Source organism: Oncorhynchus masou, chromosome 3 (assembly GCF_036934945.1).
Source record: "Oncorhynchus masou masou isolate Uvic2021 chromosome 3, UVic_Omas_1.1, whole genome shotgun sequence".
NCBI lineage: Eukaryota > Metazoa > Chordata > Actinopteri > Salmoniformes > Salmonidae > Oncorhynchus > Oncorhynchus masou.
The window spans coordinates 22833706-22858968 of record NC_088214.1 but is presented as its reverse complement, the minus strand read 5'-3'; the positions used below and the strand labels follow the sequence as shown (position 1 = coordinate 22858968).

At 42.4% G+C, this 25263-nt stretch overlaps 1 protein-coding gene across 2 annotated transcripts in view; it reads left to right on the top strand.

Moving 5' to 3' along the window:
• Positions 1 to 19084: 19084 nt before the first annotated feature.
• LOC135512961 (phosphatase and actin regulator 1-like) overlaps positions 19085 to 25263 on the top strand; it is an 88094-nt gene continuing 81915 nt past the window's right edge. For both annotated transcript variants that reach the window (XM_064935541.1, XM_064935533.1), the window contains exon 1: positions 19085 to 19319. In XM_064935541.1, coding sequence (XP_064791613.1) covers positions 19208 to 19319 — 112 coding nt within the window. In that variant the 5' untranslated portion in view covers positions 19085 to 19207. The remainder of the gene's footprint in view (positions 19320 to 25263) is intronic.

The following is a 25263-nucleotide window of genomic DNA, read 5'->3' as shown; positions in this document are numbered from 1 at the left end:
GTTCAGCATCGGGCACGTGTAGCAAAGCCCTGGAGGGAGGAGACAGGGCACATGGGCAGGCACACACACAGTTACTGGCCTCTACTAGATTACTTGACCTATCAGCAGCATTAAGAGGATTCTCCTATCTATTGATCCAACCTAAGCTAGAGTACACACACACACACACACACACACACACACACACACACACACACACACACACACACACACACACACACACACACACACACACATGCACACATACACACAATGTATGTCAGAGGGAATTAGTTTTGGAGCCTTTTAGGTCTACTGGGTTTTGGTCATTATCACTTCATTAGTCCATAGAAGTACTCATACAGGTCCTCACAGGTAAAGTCCTCATACAAGTCCTCACAGGTAAAGTCCTCATACAAGTCCTCACAGGTAAAGTCAAGTCCTCACAGGTAAAGTCCTCATACAAGTCCTCACAGGTAAAGTCCTCATACAAGTCCTCACAGGTAAAGTCCTCATACAAGTCCTCAAGTCCTCACAGGTAAAGTCCTCATACAAGTCCTCACAGGTAAAGTCCTCACAGGTAAAGTCCTCATACAAGTCCTCACAGGTAAAGTCCTCTCATACAAGTCCTCACAGGTAAAGTCCTCATACAAGTTGTCACAGGTAAAGTCCTCATACAAGTCCTCACAGGTAAAGTCCTCATACAAGTCCTCACAGGTAAAGTCCTCATACAAGTCCTCACAGGTAAAGTCCTCATACAAGTCCTCACAGGTAAAGTCCTCATACAAGTCCTCACAGGTAATGTCCTCATACAAGTCCTCACAGGTAAAGTCCTCATACAAGTCCTCACAGGTAAAGTCCTCATACAAGTCCTCACAGGTAAAGTCCTCATACAAGTCCTCACAGGTAAAGTCCTCATACAAGTCCTCACAGGTAAAGTACTCATACAAGTCCTCACAGGTAAAGTCCTCATACAAGTCCTCACAGGTAAAGTCCTCATACAAGTCCTCACAGGTAAAGTCCTCATACAAGTCCTCACAGGTAAAGTCCTCAGTCCATAAAATAATATGTTATCCTCTAGCAATAGCAAATAGCCTGCTTCTTTGGGGTCTGGAATGCACATGCTGATGTACAATAGGCTCAGATTATTAAACCCAGCTCCCTGGCTGTTTCTCCAGATTGGATTTTTGGACTGAAATCCTCCAGGCAATAACTAATACACAGTTTGTTAGGAAGAACAAATATTACTCTAGAAAGAAAAACTGCTGCTATTTTTAGGCAGCCTAAGCTTTTTAACGAGTCACTTGGTTTACACACTGATTTCCTGCTTGGTAGCCTAATTAATCTAGAAATCAATAGAAAGATAAATAAACAAGCCCATATACTAAAAATGTATGGACTCACTGTAATGTGAATTGATTTATGGATATTGGAGTTGGCAGTGTGACTGGTACTACCATATTTATAAAGCATCTCAGAGTAAGAGTGCTGATTTAGGATCAGGTCCGCCCTGTTCATGTGATCTTGTTCAATATTATCCTAAAGGTAAAACTGATCCTCGGTCAGCAGCACTACTACTCTCAGATAGTTCATATTGGTCTCCAACCCAGGAGTGGCAGGGAAGCCTAGTGGTTAGAGCGTTGGACTAGCAACCGCAAGGTTGAAAGTTCAAATCCCCAAGCTTACCAGGTATAAATCTGTTGTTCCACCCCTGAACAGGCAGTTAACCCACTGTTCCTAGGCTGTCACTGAAAATAAGAATTAGTTCTTAACTGACTTGCCTAGTTAAATAAAGGTTTAAAAAAATACATCAGTCAGTCAACTGCTTGAACAGAGGAACTGGATGAGGCAAGAGATGCACCAACAGATGCCAAGCTATTTGAAGGGGTTAAAGTAGAGAACTGTGTTCATGATGTATAGTAGTGAGGATTCTTTTATATCTGGTGCCTGGGATTTGTGTCATAGTCTCATAGTCTCATAGTTTCATATGTAGGAGAGCATGTGTAAGAGCTTTAAAATGGTTAATTATAATTCTGCACTTTAGTTCTAATTCAGCTTTGACATTTTGTTCTCGTCATCACAAGTATACCGAATCCCTTGCCTGACAAAAGAAAAGCCTCACTTCTATCGTACTGTGTTGAATATTGGATTGCAATTCAAATATGTGAACTGTAACACTGTTCCGATGGCACTTAAAGTGTTTGTTGTATTGTATTAGTGTTATCACAGATACTGTAGATATCACTGTTTAGCAGTCACACACCGTTATATAATGACAGGAAATTAATTAATTCAATATTCATTTCAAGCATCTGAAATGTAAACTCATAATGGTTTGGCAACACATTTGACTTGTGTTTTACTTTTAGGTTTCAATTGATTTGAGATATTATGGAAAAGTAATATTTTTGAAACTTTCCTAGGCTATTGGCTATTTTGATACTCTGTCTCTGATATAATGACAGTTCTGTTTCAATCTCTGAGTCTGGCTTTTACTGCTCTTTGTCGTTTCTCTCTGAAACATGTTGCTTTTCCTCTGCCATTGTGAAATATTGTGCTCTCTCTTTGTTCTTATGGGCCATTCACTATCACTAAGATGACAAAAATAATTGCCTGGACAATAATTAACGCCTGAACAATGGGCAGTGGACTTGCATGCAACTCTGCTATAATCACTGATGATCACTTGTTGACAGCTAGCATAAACACAGACTTAGCCTAAGGTCAAATGTGCAAGAGCCTGGACGTTGGGTTTTGCTTGGTATTCTATTCCCTTATTTATTCCCACCTGTGTGTGTATGAGAGGGAGAAATAGAGAGAGAGAAAGAGAGAAAGAGATAGAGACCGGCCGCAGCCTCCCCTGCATCGTTGTGAAGCTGATTGACGATTAATATGAATAGAAAGTACCTACAGTGCCAGTCAAAAGTTTGGACACACCGACTTATTCCAGGGTTTTTCTTTATTTTTTTTACTATTTTCTACATTGTAGAATAATAGTGAAGGCATCAAAACTATGAAATAACACATATGGAATCATGTAGTAACCAAAAAAAGTGTTAAACAAATCAAAATATATTTTATGTTTTATATTCTTCAAAGTAGTCACCCTTTGCCTTGATGACATCTATGCACACTCTTGGCATTCTCTCAATGAGCTTCATGAGGTAGCCACCTGGAATGCATTTCAATTAACAGGTGTATCTTGTTAAAAGTTCATTTGTGGAATTTATTTTCTTCTTAATGCGTTTGAGCCAATCAGTTGTGTTGTGACAAGGTAGGGGTGGTACACAGAAGATAGCCCTATTTGGTAAAATACCATGTCCATATTAGTAAAGTTTCTTCAAAGGCAGTCGCAAAAACCATCAAGCGCTGTGATAAAACTGGCTCTCATGGGACCGCCACAGAAAAGGAAGATCCAGAATTACTTCTGCTGCAGAGGTTACCAGCCTCAGAAATTGCAGCCCAAATAAATGCTTTACAGAGTTCAAGTGACAGACACATCTCAACATCAACTGTTCCCACGGAGACTGAGTGAATCAGGACTTCATGGTCGAACTAAACGACACCAATAAGAAGAATAGAATTGCCTGGACAGAGAAACACAAGCAATGGACCATTGGAAATCTATCCTTTGGTCTGATGAGTCCACATTTGAGATTTTTGGTTCCAACCGCCATGTCTTTGTGAGAAGCAGAGTATGATCTTTGCATGTGTGGATCCCACTTTGAAGCATGGAGGAGGAGGTGTGATGGTGTGGGGGTACTTTGCTGGTGACACTGTCAGTGATTTATTTAGAATTCAAGACACACTTAACCAGCATGGCTACCACAGCATTCTGCAGCGATACGCCATCCCAGCTGGTTTGCACTAAGTTGGACTATCATTTGTTCTTCTACAGGACATTGACCCAAAACCTCCAGGCTGTGTTAGGGATATTTGAACAAGAAGGATGGTGATGCATCAGATGATCTGGCCTTCACAATCACTAGACCTCAACCCAATTAAAATGGTTTGGGATGAGTTGGACCGCAGAGTGAAGGAAAAGCAGCCAACAAGTGCTCAGCACATGTGGGAACTCCTTCAAGACTTTTGGAAAAGCATTCCAGGTGAAGTTGGTTGAGAGAATGCCAAGTGTGCAAAATTGACAATTAAGGCAAAGGTTGCCTCCTTTAAAGAATCTCAAATATAAAATATGTTTTGATTTGTTTAACACTTTTATGATTACTACATGACTCCATATGTGTTATTTCATAGTTTTCATGTCATCACTACTATTCTACAATGTAGAAAAAATAAAAAAAATAAAGGAAAACCTTTGAATGAGTAGGTGTGTCCAAACGTTTGACTGGTACTGTACATCAACTTCTGCTTGTCTGTTAATATATTTCACAGCAATGTTGAAATGTGATTTTTTTTTACACAAAGTGGCACCTTGTTTTGTAGGTAATTGAAATAATATCTGTCTTCACTAAGCTGCCATGCTCTTTGAATGGGTCAAATTCATGGTGTGTTTTTGCTGACCTGGATAGCTCTGACAGTCCTATCAGTCTGCATAAAGAGAAACCCGCTTACGCACACGCGCACACACACACACACACACACACACACACACACACACACACACACACACACACACACACACACACACACACACACACACACACACACACACACACACACACACACACACACACACACACACACACACCATGTCTCCTGGTCAATTTCCTTTTCATTCAAATAGACACAAGGATATTTGCAGAACTGATACCAATGATGATGGCTCTATAAACCTGCAGCTGCCTGGGTCAGACAGGGACCTCTACACATCTACCATCTCATCCCTCCCTCAGTCCCCCCTCATCCCACTCACCTGCATCCAGTCACTGCCAATAAAACCACTCACACTCCAGCAGGCTTGCTCAATTGAGGCTTTAAAACCACTGTATCACATTATATCGAAGCAAGGAGAATCTTATCTTCTATTTAATGGCTTCTTTTTAGGATGTGAAAAACCACGTCACATTTTCCCTCACATCTACCTGACATTAGACATACTGTTTATAGAAGATAAAGAATATGAACAAAATAAAGGGAAAGAAAAGGAAAGGAAAGGGAGATACCAAGTCAGTTGTACAACTGAAAACATTCACATTCAACTGAAATAAAGAGGTAAGAAGAGTAGGAGAAAGGTTCTGATGATAGTCATCATCATCATCAATGATAATCAACATTACAGTAGAAGATTCAATATGGTGGACATAAGGAGGATGTAATTTAGCCCTTAATTGTTGGTAAAGAAATGAAGCAGAGAGAAGCCATGAAGAAAAGGGAATTACTCCTTAATGAATGGGAAATGGGAAGGGGTATTTTTGGACTTGATGAGTCTAGACAGGGTTGTGATGCATGTCTTTTTGTTTTGTTCCCTCGGTTTTGTGCCTGTGTGTGTGTGTGTGTGTGTGTGTGTGTGTGTGTGTGTGTGTGTGTGTGTGTGTGTGTGTGTGTGTGTGTGTGTGTGTGTGTGTGTGTGTGTGTGTGCGTGCGTGCGTGCGTGCGTGCGTGCGTGCGTGTGCGTGTGCGTGTGCGTGTGTGTGTGTGTGACACTAATTTGATAAGAGTGCTGGGAGCAGGGTGGGCATGATATGAACTGGGCCTGTATGACTCCCCTGGGTTGGCAACAATGAATCACCTTGCCCACGCACGCACACACAAAATACACTGGGTGTACAAAACATTAAGAGCACCTTCCTATTACTGAGAGCACCCCAGCCTCAATTAGTCAGGGAATGGACTCTACAAGGTGTCCAAAGCGTTCCACAGGGATGCTGGCCCCAGTTGACTCCAATGCTTCCCACAGTTGTGTCAAGTTGGCTGGATGTCTTTTGGGTGTTGGACCATTCTTGATACACACAGGAAACTGTTGAGTGTGACACAAACCAGATTATTTTGTGCCCTATAGAAATGAATGGTAAATAATGTATTGTGTCAGTTTGGAGACACTTTTTTTGTAAAGAAGAAAATAATGTTTCTAAACATTAATGTGGATTCTACCATGATTATACAGTATGTAATCCTGAATGAATTGTGAATAATGATGAGTAAGAACGTTAGAGGCTTAAATATCATACACTCCCCAAAAATGCTAACCTCTCCTGTTATTGTTATGGTGAGAGGTTAGCATGTCTTGGAGGTGTGATATTTGTGTGTCTGTGTTCTTTCTCACTCATCATTATTCATGATTAGTTCAGGACTATCCATAGTCATGGTAGCATCCACATTCATGTAAAATAGAAGTGACTCCGAAAATGACACAATACATTATTTACCATTAATTTCTATATGGCATAATCTGAAACACAGCCAAAACAAACAGCAAATGTAGTCACAAGCTTGATGTAATCATTGCATGCTAGGAATATGGGACCAAATACTAAACTTTTTACTATTTTAATATACAAAAGTGAATTTGTCCCAATACTTTGGGTCCCCTAAAATGGGGGGACTGAGTCCAAAAAGTCCTGTAATTTCTAAACGTATCCCCCGATATAGATTAAAATACCATTGAATTTAAGCTGACAGTCTGCGCTTCAACCCTCATAGTCATTGTATAATATCAAATCCAAAGTGCTGGAAAACCAGGTTCACCTTCCAACAGGACAAAAACCCTAAGAACACAGCCAAGACAAAGCAGGTGTGGCTTCGGGACAAGTCTCTGAATGTCCTTGAGTGGCCCAGCTAGAGCCCAGACTTCAACCTGATCGAACATCTCTGGAGGGACCTGAAAATAACTGTGCAGCGACACTCCCCATTCAACCTGACAGAGCTTCAGAGGATCTGCAGAGAAGAATGGGAGAAACTCTCCATTTCAGGTTTCAGGTATAATCAAGATGGAGACAGTGTCGAAGAAACAAATGTTTATTTCTAGTACAGGGGCAGGCAAACGACAGGTCAAAGTCAGGCAGAGGTCAGTAATCCAGAGAGGGTGCAAAAGGTCCAGAACGGCAGGCAGTCTCAGAGTCAGGGCTGGCTGGCTCAGGGTCAGGGCTGGCTGGCTCAGGGTCAGGGCAGGCAGGCTCAGGGTCAGGGCAGGCAGGCTCAGGGTCAGGGCATGCAGGCTCAGGGTCAGGGCTGGCAGGCTCAGGGTCAGGGCATGCAGACTCAGGGTCAGGGCAGGCAGAACGGTCAAAACCGGGAAGGACTAGAAAACAGGAGCAAGATCAGACAGCAGCATGGGAACAAACGCTGGTTTCACGAAACAAAACGAACTGGCAACAGACAAACAGAGAACACAGGTATAAATACAAAGGGGATAATGGGGAAGATTGGCGACACCTGGAGGTGGGTGGAGACGAGCACAAAGACAGATGAAACAGATCAGGGTGTGACACCCCAAATACAGTTGTGCCAAGCTTGTAGCGTCTTCCCCAAGAAGACTCAAGGCTGTAATCACTGCCAAAGGTGCTTCAACAAAGTACTGAGTTCAGGGTCTGAATACTTATGTAAATGTTATATTCTAGTTTTTTTATTTTATTAAATTAGCAAAAATGTCTAAAAACCTGTTTTTGCTTTGTCATTAGGGGGTATTGTGTGTGGATTTATGAGGAGTAAAAAACAATGCAATCCATTTTAGAATAAGGCTGTAACATAACAAAATGTGGAAAAGGTCAAGGGGTCTGAATACTTTCCGAATGCACTGTATACTTAGTTTTATCCACATTCAATACTAGTTTAATGTCACTTAAGGTTTACAGTAAAACAATGAAGGCAGACTGTAGATCAGACAGAGCTGTGTCAACAGAAGGGGCAATACAATACACAGCAGTATCATCTGCATACAAGTGAAGGTTACATTGTTTTCTTTACAGACAAACCAGTTTCATTTATATAGATAGTTAAAAGTACAGCACCCAAAATTGACACCTGTGGGACACCTTTCATAATATCAAAGAAACTTGACTTAACACAATTTAAACCAATTACATATAGCTTGACACAGGCCAATTTCTGACAACCTTTGAATTAATAATGAGTGGTCCACAGTGTCAATAGCCTTTGACAGGCCAATGAAAAGGGTAGCACAATGTTTCCTTTTGTTGATAGTTTTAACTATAACTAACTACACACACACGCACACACTTGGATGGACACACACACACACAGACACACACACACACACACACACACACACACACACACGCACACACACACACACAGACCTCACTGTCACAACCACCCCCCTCTCCTCCTGTCAACCAGGCCTATAAGAACAGAAACAGGCCCTGAAACAGATGGAGACTCAGCTTGATGTGAACTACTGTCTCACACAATATGAACTAACCTCAACCATCAACAACCAATTAACAGTGAGGAGACAGGCAACCCCACCTGTGATGAGTGAACTTGTCTGTTATTTTGGGATGTTTACTGTGGTCTCTCTTTTCCTGTATTTGTGATTTGTTTTCTATAAGACATTCTAACTGATGTCATGCCCTCTGTATGACATTTCACCTTTGAACTTGTAAGTTGTAAGAGTGGTCTGTCATGCTTGGACCTTAGCATCCAGATCCTCTCCCCATACCCCATGCCTCCAAATCATGCTCTCTCTGGTTTCATAAGGTTTCTCGTTCACTCAATAGATCAATAAAAATGGAGAGTATTTTGAGAATACATATGGGAACAGAGAAATAACTAAAATAGCTAAACAGGGTCATACAATGACCATGAACCTGTAGTCAATGTGGCTAGTAGTTGACGCCTACATGATATTTTTATTTTACAACATTATGATGGTTTGAATGAGCTCCCTGGGTCTGCAGTCTACTGCATTACTGCCAGTGTTAGCTCCACCTCGAGCAGAGCAAAGCATTGTCGCAGGAGAACACAACTCTGTACTTCCTCTCACTCATTCATACTAAGTGAGAGACAGTCTGACTGCAGCCTCTCCTGACTATTCTGTCTGTCTGTTCAGAGGAGTTTGTTATTAAAGCTACAGTATGAGGAAGAAGCTAAACTGAACAAAAATATAAAGTCTTGGTCCCATGTTCTATGAGCTGAAATTTAAAAAAATACCAGAAATGTTCCATATGGACAAAAAGCTTATTTCTCTAACATGTTGTGCACAAATTTGTTTACATCCCTGTTAGTGAGCATTTCTCTATTGCCAAGCTAATCCATCCACCTGACAGGTATAGCATATCAAGAAGCTGATAAAATAGCATGATCATTGCACAGGTGCACGTGTGTCATTTTGTGTGAGAAAACTCATTCTGATTGGCTGGGCCTGGCTCCCCAGTGGGTGGTCCTTTCTGCTAAGTGGGCGGGCCTATGCCCTCCAAGGCCTACACATGGCTGCACCCCCGACTAGTCATGTGAAATCCATAGATTAGGGACTAATTTATTAATTTCAATTGACTGCTTTCCTTATATGAACTGTAACTCAGTAAAACCTTTGAAATTGTTTCACTTTACGTTCATATTTTTGTTCAGTATACATACTGGCATCTACTGTTAGCTTTGGGAACTCCCTCAATGACTCATAGCTTATTATGTAGAGACCGTTCACTGAAAGGACTGCAGTAATGATAACATTGTGTGAGACAAAAAAGGACAAACGTAATGAAAATGTATTCATAATGTTGTTGACAGTATTATATTTTGAAGCATTACATATGAGATCTCAACTTGAATTGAAGCGAAACACCTACAATAGCTAGTGGTAATTGTACAAAAGTACAAATACAATCATTGTATCGAAGTATATGCAGTACATTTGCAAGGTATTCAGACCCCTTAACTTTTTCCATTCCTCTCTGCAGATCCTCTAAAGCTCTGTCAGGTTGGATGGGGAGCATCGCTGCAAATGATTTTCAGGTCTCTCCAGAGATGCTTGATGAGGTTCAAGTCTGGGCTCTGTCTGGGACTCTCAAGGAAATTCAGAGACTTGTCCTGAAGCCAGTCCTGCGTTGTCTTGGCTGTGTGCTTCGGGTCGTTGTCCTGTTGAAAGGTGTACCTTCGTCCGAGTCTGAGGCCCTGAGCACTCTGGAGCAAGTTTTCATCAAGGATCTCTCTGTACTTTGCTCAGTACATCTTTGCCTCGATCCTGACTAGTCTCTCAATCTCTGCTGCTGAAAAACATCCCCACAGCATGACATTGCCACCACCATGCTTCACCGTAGGGATAGTGCCAGGTTTCCTCAAGACGTGATGCTTGGCATTCAGGCCAAAGAGTTGAAACTTGGTTCCATCAGACCAGAGAATCTTGTTTTTCATTGACAACTCTCGCCAGTCTGCACAGCGCAATTCAAACCAGAGCAATTCAGACTTATTTTTCTCCATATCTCCGGATTCCTACCGCAAGCTCTGAACCCTTTTTTATTTATTCCACCAGGATCGCCGCAGCTAGCTAGCTGCTATTTGAGTGGCCACTCCTGGCTAATGTCACTGTCCGGAAGCAATAACCAATTAGCCTGGAGCTAGACTTGCTAGGCCCATCTCCCGGCTAGCCAAAGAGGTCCATCAGCCACTACTTGGGCTACAATACCTATTTTTGCCAACTGGCTTGGAGCCCCACCGACTCATCACGACTGGACCACCGACGTGATTTGTCCGATGGGGTTTTTCTCAACTGACTCCACCGTCGATTCGTCCCCTGACATCCCATCCACTAGCATGCTAGCCGTGGCCTGCTAACTGTCCGGAGCACATCGGACTGTTAGCTTAAGAGGCCTTCCGGACAAATTATTTGGCCACTATACCTATTCTGCCAATTGGCCTGGTTTACCTCACGGAGCCCTGCTGATCCGTCTGCCGATGTAACAGCACGAGGGGGCCACAACAGACTTTCTTCCATCGCGACGTCCCTCCAAGGCCCTTCTGTTAGCTTGCAAGCCCCGGCTCGCAAGCTACCTGAAGCCACTCACTGGACTCCCTTTAAGAGTGTGCTCCTAATCTCAGCTCGTTACCTGTATAAGACACCTGGGAGCCAGAAATCTTTCTGATTGAGAGGGGGTCAAATACTGATTTCCCTCATAATAATGCAAATCAATTTATAACATTTTTGATGTGCGTTTTTATGGATGTTTTTGTTGTTATTCTGTCTCTCACTGTTCCTATAAACCTACCATTAAAATTATAGACTGATCATTTCTTTGTCAGTGAGCAAACGTACAAAATCAGCAGGGGATCGACTACTTTTTTCCCTCACTGTATATTACCCACCACTGCGACCTGTACACTCTCGTTGGCTGGCCATCGCTCTTCACCAAACCCACTGGCTCCAGGTCATCTACAAGTCTCTGCTAGGTAAAGCCCCGCCTTATCTCAACTCACTGATCACCATAGCAGCACCCACCTGCAGCACGCGCTCCAGCAGGTTTATCTCACTGGTCACCCACAAAGCCAATTCCTCCTTTGGCCGCCTCTCCTTCCAGTTCTCTGCTGCCAACGACTGGAACGAACTGCAAAAATCTCTGAAGTTGGAGACTCTTACCTCCCTCACCAGCTGTCAGAGCAGCTCACAAATCACTGCACCTGTACATAGCTCATCTGTAATTAGCCCATCCAATCTCCCTCATTCTCACGCCATGTAACAACAGTATAATACTTTATGATAGATATCAATATGGTACATATGGTTCAGGGACGGAAATACAAAACAGGTTCAAAAGATCAAACAAAAGCCCAAACTCTCCCGTGTCTCTGTCCACCTCCTCTTTCCCTTAGCAATAGCCAGCTCAGTGAACTTGGCTGAAACTCTCTCTGTGGCATTTGCCATGTACTTGATGTATTTGGTCATTGTTGTGTGTATTTGGTCATGGTTGTGTGTATTTGGTCATGGCTGTGTGTATTTGGTTGTGTAAACAGTTGACCAAGCATATGGATTAGGTATTGTACTGGGTTGTAGTTTATACAGTTCACAAGGGAAATAGTGTAAACATTTCCTCCATAGAGAATAAAAACAAGCATTCAGGTATATGATTGCATTACTGTATGATCATATGGTATGCTATAAAAAATATATATACGTATATACAGTACCAGTCAAACGTTTGGACACGCCTATTTAATCAAGGGTTTTTCTTTATTTTTACTATTTTCTACATTGTAGAATAATGAAATAACAGATATGGAATCATGTAGTAACCAAAAAAGTGTTGAGATTCTTCAAAGTAGCCACCCTTTGCATTGATGACAGCTTTGCACACTCTTGGCATTTTCTAGAACCTTTTGAAGATCTGAGGACCCATGCCAAATCTTGAGGGGGAATCAGTGACACACATTTGATAAGATATAAGTCTAATGAGCCATTAAAGCTGACTGATTTTAAACCTGAACTGTGTGGTGCAGTAGAATAAAACACATTTTATCTCTGTTTTGATGAAGTATAACAGTTTGATGAAATATAATGTTTTCCCCTACAAAAATGAACTAAACTAAATCCCAAAATAAACTTTTATTAAAACAAAAACATTGCATCTTATAATAGTGTCGTGGACGGCTGTGACACGGCCCGGGATCAAACCTGAATCTGTAGTGAAGCCTTAACCACTGGAGAGCGCCACTCGGGAGGCCCCTCATATATTATATCTTGTGCATAATGTATATGAAAAGTGGGTGTTTAAAGAGGGCATTTGCCAAAAATAATGAATGAGATTCATAAGATACAGATTGAACATAAATTCCACAAATGCACCACGAGACACAGATCACAGGTGTCCAGTACTGTCTCCACCTTGGTCAGGATGTGCAAGTCTAGAGTTTCTCCAAACCAGGTCACATTGAGCCTGAGCAGAGCATGACAGGCTCTCTTCTCACAGCTGCACATAAAACCACAGCCAGACAACACCACCATCAGACACATGCAGGTTAACATCACACATAACAGGTATGTATGGTTACTTAGGATTAAGACGAGGTTAGGTAAAAAGCAAATAACTAAATATTGCCACTATGTAGAAAATGATTTTGTAACAAAATATGTCAACAAAGAGACACAGAACCAAACTAATCGCTGTTTTGCAACTGTAGTTACCCTTTCCCCTCTAGGGCACATATAGGGCTGCCCTGGTTCACAGCCTCATGTCCACAGCTCACACAGCACAGACCTGATGATTCACAGGGGAGGAAAACACAGAACTGAACACCAACCAGACACTTATCGAGAAGAAAACAATGTATTTCTCTCTCCAAAGCATGCTGACAATGACATTTGTCCAAGAAGAAATTACATTTGTTTTTAATTTCACCTTTACGTATACAGGTCAATCAAAAACAAATTATTACTTACAATGATGACTTGTCAAACACATCAATAAACAATAATTACAATAAAGAGCACATCAATTACACAACACATGAAAAGCAAACACAAAAATACAGAAAGCAAAACAATCATCTGAAAAACAAAACACTTCGAACACTCAGTCCACCAACTTTAAGGACTTTTAGAGAGCATTCCACGAGGCACAAAAAAACTGAAAGCAGATTTACTTAACTCGGTGGAGATTAAAGGGATCTCCAGGGTTAGCCATCCCTGAGCACGGGTCTGAAGGTCAACAATGACGTAAGGTATGTCGGACGTTAATGCAAAAGGTCTTTGACAAAAAGAGTGCAATGCATCAATCTACGGGACTTCAGAGAGGACCAACCTACTTTCTCATTCAAAATGCAATTACCTGTAATCGCTCGTAACAAAGCACAATGTTAAACTGTGTCCAAGGGCTTCAATACAGTGAAAGCTGCATTCCTATAGACGATATCACCAAATTCAATAACCGGAATGAATAACGACTCAATGATTTGTATTCTACTATTTTTAACCATAGACGGGACCTGTTCTTATAGAAGAAGCCCATTTTAATTCTTAACTCATAAGAGTGGAATTCAACTGTAACGATGTGCATGAGAGATGGGAGTGAGTATTTTAATAAATAAACACAACATAATACAAAATATGAAACACGAACAACGCACAGACATAACACAGAAACAATAACGCCTGGGGAAGGAACCAAAGGGAGTAAAATATATAGGGAAGGTAATCAGGGAAGTGATGGAGTCCAGGTGAGTCTGATGGCGTGCGGGTACGGGTAATGATGGTGACAGGTGTGCGCCATAACGAGCAGCCTGGTGAACTAGAGGCCGAAGAGGGACCACACGTGACATCAACTTTATGGTCACAAGATTATTACTGACAATGCCCCTGGGAAGATGTGTACCTGTAGCAGTACGATAACGCTGTGACATACTGGGAATGGGATAAGTTACCTCAGCAGGGGTTTGGCTGTTTTTGAGTCAATGTTATGTTGGCCAAGAGAACGTATGCCCCTTTCATAATTGGATGCAAGCCATCCCTCTTGTAAAACTGGGGCCTCTCCCAAAAGTGCTCAAAATGGTCAATGTTTTCAAAATCCATCAAGGAACAGTAGGATTTAAGCCAGAAGTGTAGCCAGAGGAGAAGACTAAAGCATTCCATTCAGTGACCCATTGTTGGTAGAGACCCAGGAATGAGAACCCACTTCCTAGCCTGCCTATGAGCCCTCTGAAGTCCACAATTTATGAAGATTGTTGTGGTTTGTACCAACATTATTTTTTATTTAACTAGGCAAGTCGGTTAAGAACAAATTCTTATTACAATGACAGCCTACACCAGTCAACACTGGGCCAATTGTGCACCACCCTATGGGGCTCCCAATGACAGCCAGTTGTGATACAGCCTGGATTCAAACCAGGGTGTCTGTAGTGGTACCTCAAGCACTGCCTTAGACCACTGCACCAATCAGGAGCCCATGCTTCTCCATCACAGCATGGTCCTGGTGATCTATGTCACAAACACGGGCTCCAGGGAAGCAGTGGGTTCTTGCTTCCACGACCACCACATCCCTAACTATGGAGCTCCCTATAACAACCACTAGTGGAGGACGACGAGAATGTCGCTGCGAGCCTGTGAGGCATGTTATGATCCAGGGGATGGCCAGCTCATTAACCAGGACCAGATACAGAGGAGCTTGCGCTGGGTGCTGAGGTGGATTGGGAAGGCCTCATCGGAGGGCCCCGGTGATGTCAGGGGGCTCAGAGCCATACAACGGTTAGAGAGGGCAGAGGGAGGATACGTTGGAATGTTCCTCGTCTTTTACCTCTAACTCCATTCTACTTTGCCTCCAATGGTGTAAAGCAAGACACAATAGTTCTCCAGTTCTCGTGTGTGAGATGTTAATCTTAACATTTTCTACTTTTGACAACTAGTTTTGGAAACCACCACGAGAGCAAAGGCTAATTATCTGGCTACTGTATATCCTCTCAGTTTAGTCATAAACAATGGAGCCTCCCTTGAGGACAGGTCTAGAACCGGCCTGGCAGTGCAGATCATCTATGACCTGGGCGTTGACTACCACAGACCGGACCTGCTTCCCCTTACTCAGCATGTTTTCTCAACCTTCAGGGGTGGCTAGGTCCTGGGGACAGAGATAAACAGGGACATGGAAGGTTAGAGGTCAGCGTTTACAGGGCAAGGAGGTAGAAGTCACATTCCCCTTCTCAAACTTTGCATGTATCAACCAATGGTTGTGTGCCACGTCATTGACTGTGTCGTGTTTGCTATAACATATGATGTGGTTAGCTGATACTTAAAATAACTATCCAGGCGTTGTAAGATCTGGCAGGTGTCAGCAATGCCTGGGCAGCGGAATGCGGCCAGAGTCTGAGGGGTCAGGGTGGAGAGGGATGGGTTAAGTTTACAGTGTTAGGGGCCAAGCTCCCGTAAATATACACTTCGTGGGCACTCAATCATGCAGGATGACACTGGCTCCAGCTTCTTGGCACTGCACACAGTAACCGTGGTTACACAAGTAACACCCCACCCTCCTCCACCTTCTCACTCTTGTTGTCAAGATAAATCTGTTGATAGGGCACAGAGCCATATTATGTGAAGAAACAGACAGACCCCCATTACCACAATGACCCTGGAGCCACCCTGATGCTGAGATCAAAGACTAAGCTTTGACCCAGCAACAAGATGGGAAATATTACCTATTTAGCTACACATTCTCACACACACACACACACACACACACACACACACACACACACACACACACACACACACACACACACATGCAGTGTGTTTATTCTACAATTTCATACAGTACATGTCATACAGTATGTGGGAGTTTATGTAGATATGAGAGAGAGAAAGTGCAGTACCAGTCAAATGTTTGGACACCTACTCATTCCAAAGTTTTTCTTTATTTTTACTATTTTATATATTGTAGAATAATAGTGATGACATCAAAACTCTGAAATAACACATATGGAATCATGCGGTAACCAAAGATGTGCTACACAAATCAATATACATGTTATATTTTAGATTCTTCAAAGTAGCCACCCTTTGCCTTGATGATGTGGGGAGGCAGGTAGCCTAGTGGTTAGAGCATGGGACTAGTAACCGAAAAGTTGCTAGATCGAATCCCCGAGCTGACAAAGTAAAAAAATTGTCATTCTGCCCCTGAACAAGGCAGTTTAACCCACTTTACCAAGCTGTCATTGTAAATAAGAATTTGTTCTTAACTGACTTGCCAAGGTAAATAAAAATGACTGCTTGGCATTCCCTCAACCAGCTTCATGAGGTAGTCACCTGGAATGCATTTCAATTAGCAGGTGTGCCTTGTTTAAAGTTAATTTGTGGAATTTCTTTCTTTCCCAATGCGCTTGAGCCAATCAGTTGTGTTGTGGGGGTGGTATCCAGAAGATAGGTAAAATACCAATCCATATTATGGTAAGAACAGCTCAAATAAGCAAAGGGGAAGGACAGTCCATCATTACTTTAAGACATGAAGGTCAGACAATCTGAAAAATTTTAAGAACTTTGAAAGTTTCTTCAAGTGCAGTTGCAAAAACCATCAAGCGCTATGATGAAACTGGCTCTCATGAGGTCTGCCACAGGAAAGGAAGACCCAGAGTTACCTCTGCTGCAGAGGAGAAGTTTATTAGAGTTGACTGCACCTCAGATTGATTTAACCAATGTGCGCCTACCCTGTACGATTGTTGTCGGATTATGCAGTCTGAATGGTGTTTACAATTGAGATGGGTTGGGATGAGTTGGACTGCAGAGTGAAGAAAAATCAGCCAACGAGTGCTCAGCGTATGTGGTAACTCCTTCAAGACTGTTGGAAAAGCATTCCAGGTGAAGCTGGTTGCGAGAATGCCAAGAGTCTATTCCACGTCGGTTCAATGTAATTTCAGTGTGGCAACAACGTTGATTCAACGCATGCCTCTTTTGAGTCCACCCAAAATGTTTTAAAACATTTCCACACAGCTTTTAATAAAAACTGCTTCATCAGGTGACCTGGCCTCCACAATCACCCGACCTAAACCCAATTGAGATGGTTTGGGATGAGTAGGACTGCATAGTGAAGGAAAAGCAGCCAACAAGTGCTCAGCATATGTGGGACCTCCTTCAAGACTGTTGGAAAAGCATTCCAGCTGAAGCTGGTTGAGAGAATGCAAGGGTGTGCAAAGCAGTCATCAAGGTAAAGGGTGGCTACTTTGAAGAATCTAAAATATAAAATATAATTAGATTTGTTTAACACTTTTTTGGTTACTACATGATTCCATATGTGTTATTTCATAGTTTAGATTGTTTCACTATTATTCTACAATGTAGAAAACAGTAAAAATAAAGAAAACCCTTGAATGAGTCGGTGTGTCCAAACATTTTACTGGTACTGTATATCTGTAGCATTGTGGAAACATCGGTGTGTACATGAGCATAACAATCATGACTATGAAATGAATGCCTGTAGTTCTATGTATGTGTGCTTTACATTACCTGAGATTGCCATTTCCTCCAGTAGCACCCCTAAAGGTAGGATTACTCCACTCTTTGTAGGATTATGTATTCTGAATGGTGTTAACAACGTAGGCAAACCTGTTGGTTAAGGCCCCATTAGGCACAGACATCAATTCAAGGTCTATTCCAGGTTGGTTCAAAGTCATTTCAGTGTGGAAACAACGTTGATTCGACCAATGCGGGCCTGCCCAGATGGAGTCTACCCAATGTTTTAAAAGTTCTGAATCTGAATGAGCAAACTCATTCAAATCAGCTGTGGCTCGTAAATGAAATTGTTTTTAGAAAACATTTAAATACAGCTTTTAATAAAATTAATAGAATTTCCTCAACGATACATGTATAAAACTGAAAACAGTGAGGTGATGAGCCATCAAGTCAGGATAAAATTTACATGCAGGCAAATAAATTGTGTATCGATCACTGCATTGTATAGCCTGTGTTCAGAATATCTTGAGTTCATTCATAACTTTTGTAACAGGTCCATACCGAACCAGTAGAGTTACCAGACTGCGAGGCAGAGTTTGTTTACTTTTCTTACAGTAATTAGTTTGAAAAACCGTAAAGACTCCCTTATGTTTCGCTCCAAAATTCGGTCATGGATAGAAGGGATCCAGCTTTTGTCAAATTATCTTAACAAGTATTTTTTTGTATTTTAGCTAACTCTAAACCTTTTCATAACCTGCTATGTTAATTATCCTGACCTGCTGCGTAAATTCTCCTATACAACATGTCAAATCTGACGTTAATTTACCAAAAACTGGATCCTTTCTAGCCAGACCCCAAAATCCACTGAGGGGAAAGATATAGTCTAGTTTATAAGGACCTCTGGTGGTGTTAAAACATAGAACGTTCTCTCTTTCCTGAGCTCACACTTTCTTTCTTTCTTGTTTTCTTCATTTTCATGACACTTTGCTGATACGTCCATAAAGGACCCAATATTTATAATTTTATTCCACAAGATGGCGTTGGATAGGCTATTTTGAAAATGTATCACGAATGTATTACACAATTTACAGTTATGTCTTATAGTTTACCATAGTTTACATACATGAAGGGAAATAATGTTAATGTTCTCATAATGTTAGCTTTCATAGGCAGAGTCATAAGTTCAATAACCTCGAATAAATGTACTGACTGGTCTGATGTTTCCATTTTGGCGATTCCCCCCCCTCTGATATTCCATTCTCATTCCACTCTGCTGTTGGGTTATTAAGGAGCTCTGTAATAGCAGCTCAAAGCCTCGCTTCAAATCTCCCAGCATCTCCTTCTCCTGTTCTACCCTTTCTATTTACTTCTCTCCCCATCAATACCTTCCCGTGATCGGCCGTGGCTCTGTGTCTGTCCCAACACGCCAGTCGTCACTGGACGCTGCTCAAATTGATGGCGGCTTCTCCGGAAGACCATATAGACCGCCGGCGGATCAGGAGAGTCCGGTCCAAGAGCGATACCCCATACCTCGCCGAAGCCAGAGTCTCCTTCAACCTGCATACAGGTAGGTTTGTTCTCACGTGTGGCCATTGATTCTCGGAGCAGCAAACCTTTATATTATAAACTAACGGTTTTGTAAAATATAATTATATTTTATAGTTATTTTTACTGAGACAGCTCGATCTGCACTAGTGCATATATAATGTGGACATTTGGATTTGCATATTTTGCCATTTTGGACACATTTATCATATCGAATTGTTTGATTGGTGAATTGATAATTTTCTATTAGGCTATGTAAGAATAAGAAGAAGATGAATGGTCATTGTACAACGTGTGAGATTTTATTTCGTTAGAGAACGGCATTAGGTCCTCTAATTCATTTCAGTTACATAATAGAGGGAGCATTCGACTGACAATCGAGCCCCAGCGTGATCGTGTAGTCACCAGCAAGGTGTTCAGGATTATGCAGGAGATCCCTGACAGAGAGCAGATTGGTGTTGACTGTTAAAGCACCCGTTTATGTTAGATACATCCAAGTTATTATATACAGTGCAATATTATTGATATATTAGATGTTGATTATATTCAGTTTCTAGCTTGTGGGAAACGTACACAAATTGCTCCCCTCCGAGCGCCTAGGTGTATTGCATCTCTTGTTACCATGGTGACTTGGCATAATTTTCGGGCTGAGTCTGTTGTTAGCCCACGAGAGCCATTCATATTTTTTTGCATTGTAATAGCATACAACTTCAACTAAATACAGCCACATGTAGCCTTGGCATCCGATCACATATCGCAGTTATTCGTAATTCGATATCATGCAAAATTTGGTCTATGCGATTGCATGATTGCCATGATGAATTTGTTCAGAAATAAATAGCCTTGGAGCATTTTGCATGGTTTTAGTTGGCATATAGTCCGTGCATCAGTTCAATAGTATTGCAGTGCTTCTGTCACCTGGCCGGAGCTGTCCACTGTGCTGTGAGGCTGAAACGGCTAGATAGCCCAAATTGCTTTGTGTACGTGGACAAACTTCAAATAACTTAAGGTAAGGTCTTTAAATGTTTTCTTTTCAGATCTTTTTTTTCTGTATTAATCTGCTACATTTTGTTTCACCGTTAATGTTATGGTCACACCCACACCATGAGTGATCTTCTGTGCCTAAACTGCAGCATCAGTCCCTATGGTGTTTAGATGGACTTCACTGTGTTATTGATTAACAGTCAATATTGCACCGACTTGTAGTCCTTTGCATAGTTTCAGGAATAAATACTTTTCAGGCTATTGATGCATTCTGGAAATGTTTACTATCTTGTGTTTTGATTTGTCCATACCATGTTTGTTTTTTTGCGATCAACTGCAACTGCAATTTAAAGAGGACATTTGGAGCAGGTTACTTTCCCCCCAACTTTCTAAAACAGTGCTCCCAATCCTATCAGGTAGGCTAAATGTTGTCTGCAATTTTGTATGCTGTATGGGTGTGCCTTGAGGGAGATTGAGACGGAGAGAGGGAGGTACAGAGGGAGGGAGTGGGGGAGGGAGGGATAGCTAAAGAGTGAGAATGAGAAGAGAGAGAGGGGGAATGGTGGAGGAAGGGAGAACGAGATGAAGAGAAAGAGGAAAGTGGTGATGAAGGGAGAGAGCAAAATGAAGGGAGTGAGAGAGAAACAGGGCAACATAGACAGAGGGTTTACATATGGTTTGAGGCCAGCAGGAGGCCAAGCAGAGCTTCTATGTGGAAACAAGGTCACCAAGTAATTTAGTCCAGATGAGCCCTGAGGTAACCTGGACCCAGTTCACACTGTCTGTTCTAATGAGCCAGTCACTCTGTGGCAGGTAGCATGCTGTGAGGGTTATGACTTTGCATGTCTGTCCTCCTTTTGCCACCTTTTTGGGAGGTGGCCTTAGTGGAAAGGGGACAGAAGAATGGGGACCAGCACTTACAGGATTCATGGAATAGGAATGGAATGCTGCTGCTGGATCAGAGTATGTGTGACTGTGATTGAATGCTATCTGACCCCGTATTGTGACCTGTGGTGTCTGCAGCAGACAGATTGTCATACAGTATACAGTAGCAGCATGCATCAGGTCTATTCCATGAATCCTGTAAGTGCTGGTCCCCATTCTTCTGCTCCCTTTACACCAAGGCCACCTCTCAAAAGGTGGCAAAAGGAGGACAGACATAATATCTTTCTGCGGCAGACACCACAGATCACAAAACGGGGTCAGATATCACCCGAACTCACTGTCCCACACACTCACACATACTCCGACCCACCACAACTCAGATATCTGAGGACAACAGACAAAACATTCAGAGTGGACAAGAGTTGAATTATCTGAGGACACAGTTCAAAAGGCAGACTATTGCCTGATTGGGTGATGGACATGTTTATCCAGGGTCAACATAATAAAGAGGCATCAGGAACATCGACAGCTTGGAGAAATCAGTACGTGCAGTGCTAGTTGTACTCTGAACTGTTCACCAATTGTGCTGAAACTGTTGAAACATTTGGATCTCTGTTCTCCCAGTATCACATACAGTAGGCACCAACAGATATGATCGTCCTGTTCTTAGCTCCTAGACAACTTTGCAGTATTTTTCTTTTTTTGTGTGTTACATTTTACATTATTTGTTCAGATGAAAATAACTTTTGGATATTTGATCGTGGTCACTTACCAGCATGTCGACCAGAAATGTGACTTCCCTTAATTGGATTCTTTGTTTGTACACTCTGAGGCAATTCCACTCATCACAGGGGCTGCTCCAAGACACCGTCGATGGAGAAGAGGAATATGGAGTGTGGTTTTTGTCAGACTCAGGAGGCATACCGCTTCCAAGTATATTACTCGTTAATGTTCAGTCCCTAGACAATAAAGTAGATGAGCTCAGAGTGAGGATCTCCTTCCAGAGAGACATCAGGAACTGTAACATACTCTGTTTCACGGAATCATGGCTCTCTCCGGATATACTGTCCCCATCCATACAGCCAGTGGGGTTCTCCGTAGATGAAGAAATAACTCTCCAGGAAAAAGAAAGGTGGAGGGAGGTGTATGTTTCATGATTCACTGATCATGGTGTGATTGTGGTAAAATATAGGAACTCAAGTCATTTTGTTCTCCCGATCTGGAATACCTCACCATCAAATGCCGACTGCATTACCACCCAAGATAATTTTCTTCGGTCATCTTCAAGGCCGTGTATATAATCCCTCAAGCCCATGCCAGCTCTCGAGGAACTACACTGGACTTTGTGCAAACTGGAAACCACGTATCCTGAGGCAACATTTATTGTAGCTGGGGATTTTAATAAAGCAAATCTGAGGAAAACGCTTACAAAGTTTTATCAACACATCTCCTGCGCTAATCGCTCATCAAGAACCCTTGACCATTGCTATTCCCCCTTCAGGGATGGCTACACGGCCCTCCCCCACACTCCCCTCAGCAAATCAGATCACACCTCCATTCTGCTCCTCCCCTCCTATAGGCAGAAACTTAAACAGGAAGTACCCGTGGTAAGGCTCGTTCAACATGGTCTGACCAATCAGAATCCAAGGCTTCAAGATTGTTTTGATCATGCAAACTGCGATGTGTTCTGGGTTGCCTCTGAGAATGGCATTGACATACACTTTATATACAAAAGTATATGGACACCCCTTCAAATTAGTAGATTTGGCTATTTCAGCCACACGCAAGCAAACTCCGTAGGCTAACATTGGCAGTAGAATGGCCTTACTGATGACCTCAGTGACGATCAAAGTGGCACCATCATAGAATGCCACCTTTTCATCAAGTCGGTTCTTTAAATGTCTACCCTGCTAGAGCTGGCCCGGTCAACCGTAAGTGCTGTTATTGTGAATTGGAAACATCTAAGAGCAACAATGGCTCAGCCACAAAGTAGACCTCAAAATCATGATGCGCAATGCCAAGAGTTGGCTGGAGTGGTGTAAAGCTTTCCGTTGCTTTGGAGCAGTGGAAACGGGTTCTCTGGAGCGATGAATCCCGCTTCACCATCTGGCTCACCATCTGAATCTGGGTTAGGCAGGTGCCAGGAGAATGCTACCTGCCCCAATGCATAGTGCCAACTGTAAAGCATGGTTCGTGCTAGGCCTCTTAGTTCCTGTAAAGCATGGTTCGTGCTAGGCCTCTTAGTTCCAGTGTACGCTACAGCATACAATTACATTCTAGACGATTCTGTGCTTTCAAGTTTGTGGCAACAGTTTGGGGAAGGCCCTTTACTCATTCAGTATGACAATGGCCCTGTGCACAAAGTGAGATCTATACAGAAATGGTTTGTCAAGATCAGTGTGGAAGAACTTGAATGGCCTGCACAGAGCCCTATCAAGAGACCTCAACACCATGTTTGGGATGAATTGGAACGCCAACTGCGTGCCAGGCCGAATCACCCAACATCAGTGGTCGACGTCACTAATGCTCTTGTGGCTGAACGGAAGTAAGTCCCCGCAGCAATGTTCCAACATATATATATTTTCCCACCCTTATTTAACCAGGTAGGCCAGTTGAGAACAAATTCTCATTTACAACTGCGACCTGGCCAAGATAAAGCAAAGCAGTGTGACAAGAACACAACACAGAGTTACACATGGGATAAACAAACGTACAGTCAATAACACAATAGAACAATCTATGTACAGTGTGCGCAAATGTAGTAAGATTAGGGAGGTAAGACAATAAATAGGCCATAGTGGCAAAATAAATACAATTTAGCATTAACACTGGAGTGATAGATATGCAAATGAGGATGTGCAGGTAGAGATACTGCGGTGCAAAAGAGCAAAAAATAAATAAATAACAATATGGGGATGAGGCAGTTGGGTGGGCTATTTACAGATGGACTGTGTACAGGTGCAGTTATTGGTAAGCTGCTCTGACAGCTGATGCTTAAAGTTAGTGAGGGAGATATATGTCTCCAGCTTCAGTGATTTTTGCAATTCGTTCCAGTTATTGGCAGCAGAGAACTGGATGGAAAAGCGGCCAAAGGAGGTGTTGGCTTTGGTGATGACCAGTAAAATATACCTGCTGGAGCGCGTGCTACGGGCGGGTGTTGCTATGGTTACCAGTGAGCTGAAATAAGGCGGGACTTTACCTAGCAAAAGACTTATAGATGACCTGGAGCCAGTGGGTTTGGTGACAAATATGTAGCGAGGACCAGCCAACGACAGAATACAGGTCGCAGTGGTGGGTAGTATATGGGGCTTTGGTGACAAAATGAACGGCACTGTGATAGACTACATCCAATTTGCTGATGAGAGTGTTGAAGACTATTTTGTAAATGACATTGCCAAAGTCAAGGATTGGTAGGGTAGCCAGTTTTATGAGGGTATGTTTAGCAGCATGAGTGAAGGAAGCCGATTCTAGATTTAATTTTGGATTGTAGATGCTTAGATGGTTAATGTGAGTCTAGAAGGACAGTTTACAGTCTAACCAGACACCTAGGTATTTGTAGTTGTCCACATATTCTAAGTCAGAACCGTCCAGAGTAGTGATGCTAGTTGGGCGGGCAGATGCTGGCAGCAATCAGTATAAAAAATGTTTTATTTAGTTTTACTAAACATCTAGTGGAAAGACTTTCCAGGGGAGGCTGTTATAGCAGCAAAGGGGGGACCAACTCCACTCCATATTAATGCCCCTGATTTTAGAATGAGATGTTCGATGAGCAGGTGTCCACATACTTTTGGTCATGTAGTGTGTACATTGACTCAGTGACTGAGTTTATCAGGAAGTGCACAGAGGATGTTGTTCCTCCTGTGACGATTAGAACTAATCCAAAACTTGGACAGACGGCAGCATTTGCACAAAACTGAAAGCGCGAACCACTGCATTTATGCACAGCAAGGTGACTGGAAACATGGACGAGTACAAACAGTCCAGCTATGGCCTCTGTAAGGTTATCAAACAGGCAAAACATAAGTACAGGGACAAAGTGGAGTCGCAATTCAATGGCTCATACACGAGACGTATGTGGCAGGGACTCCAAAACAATC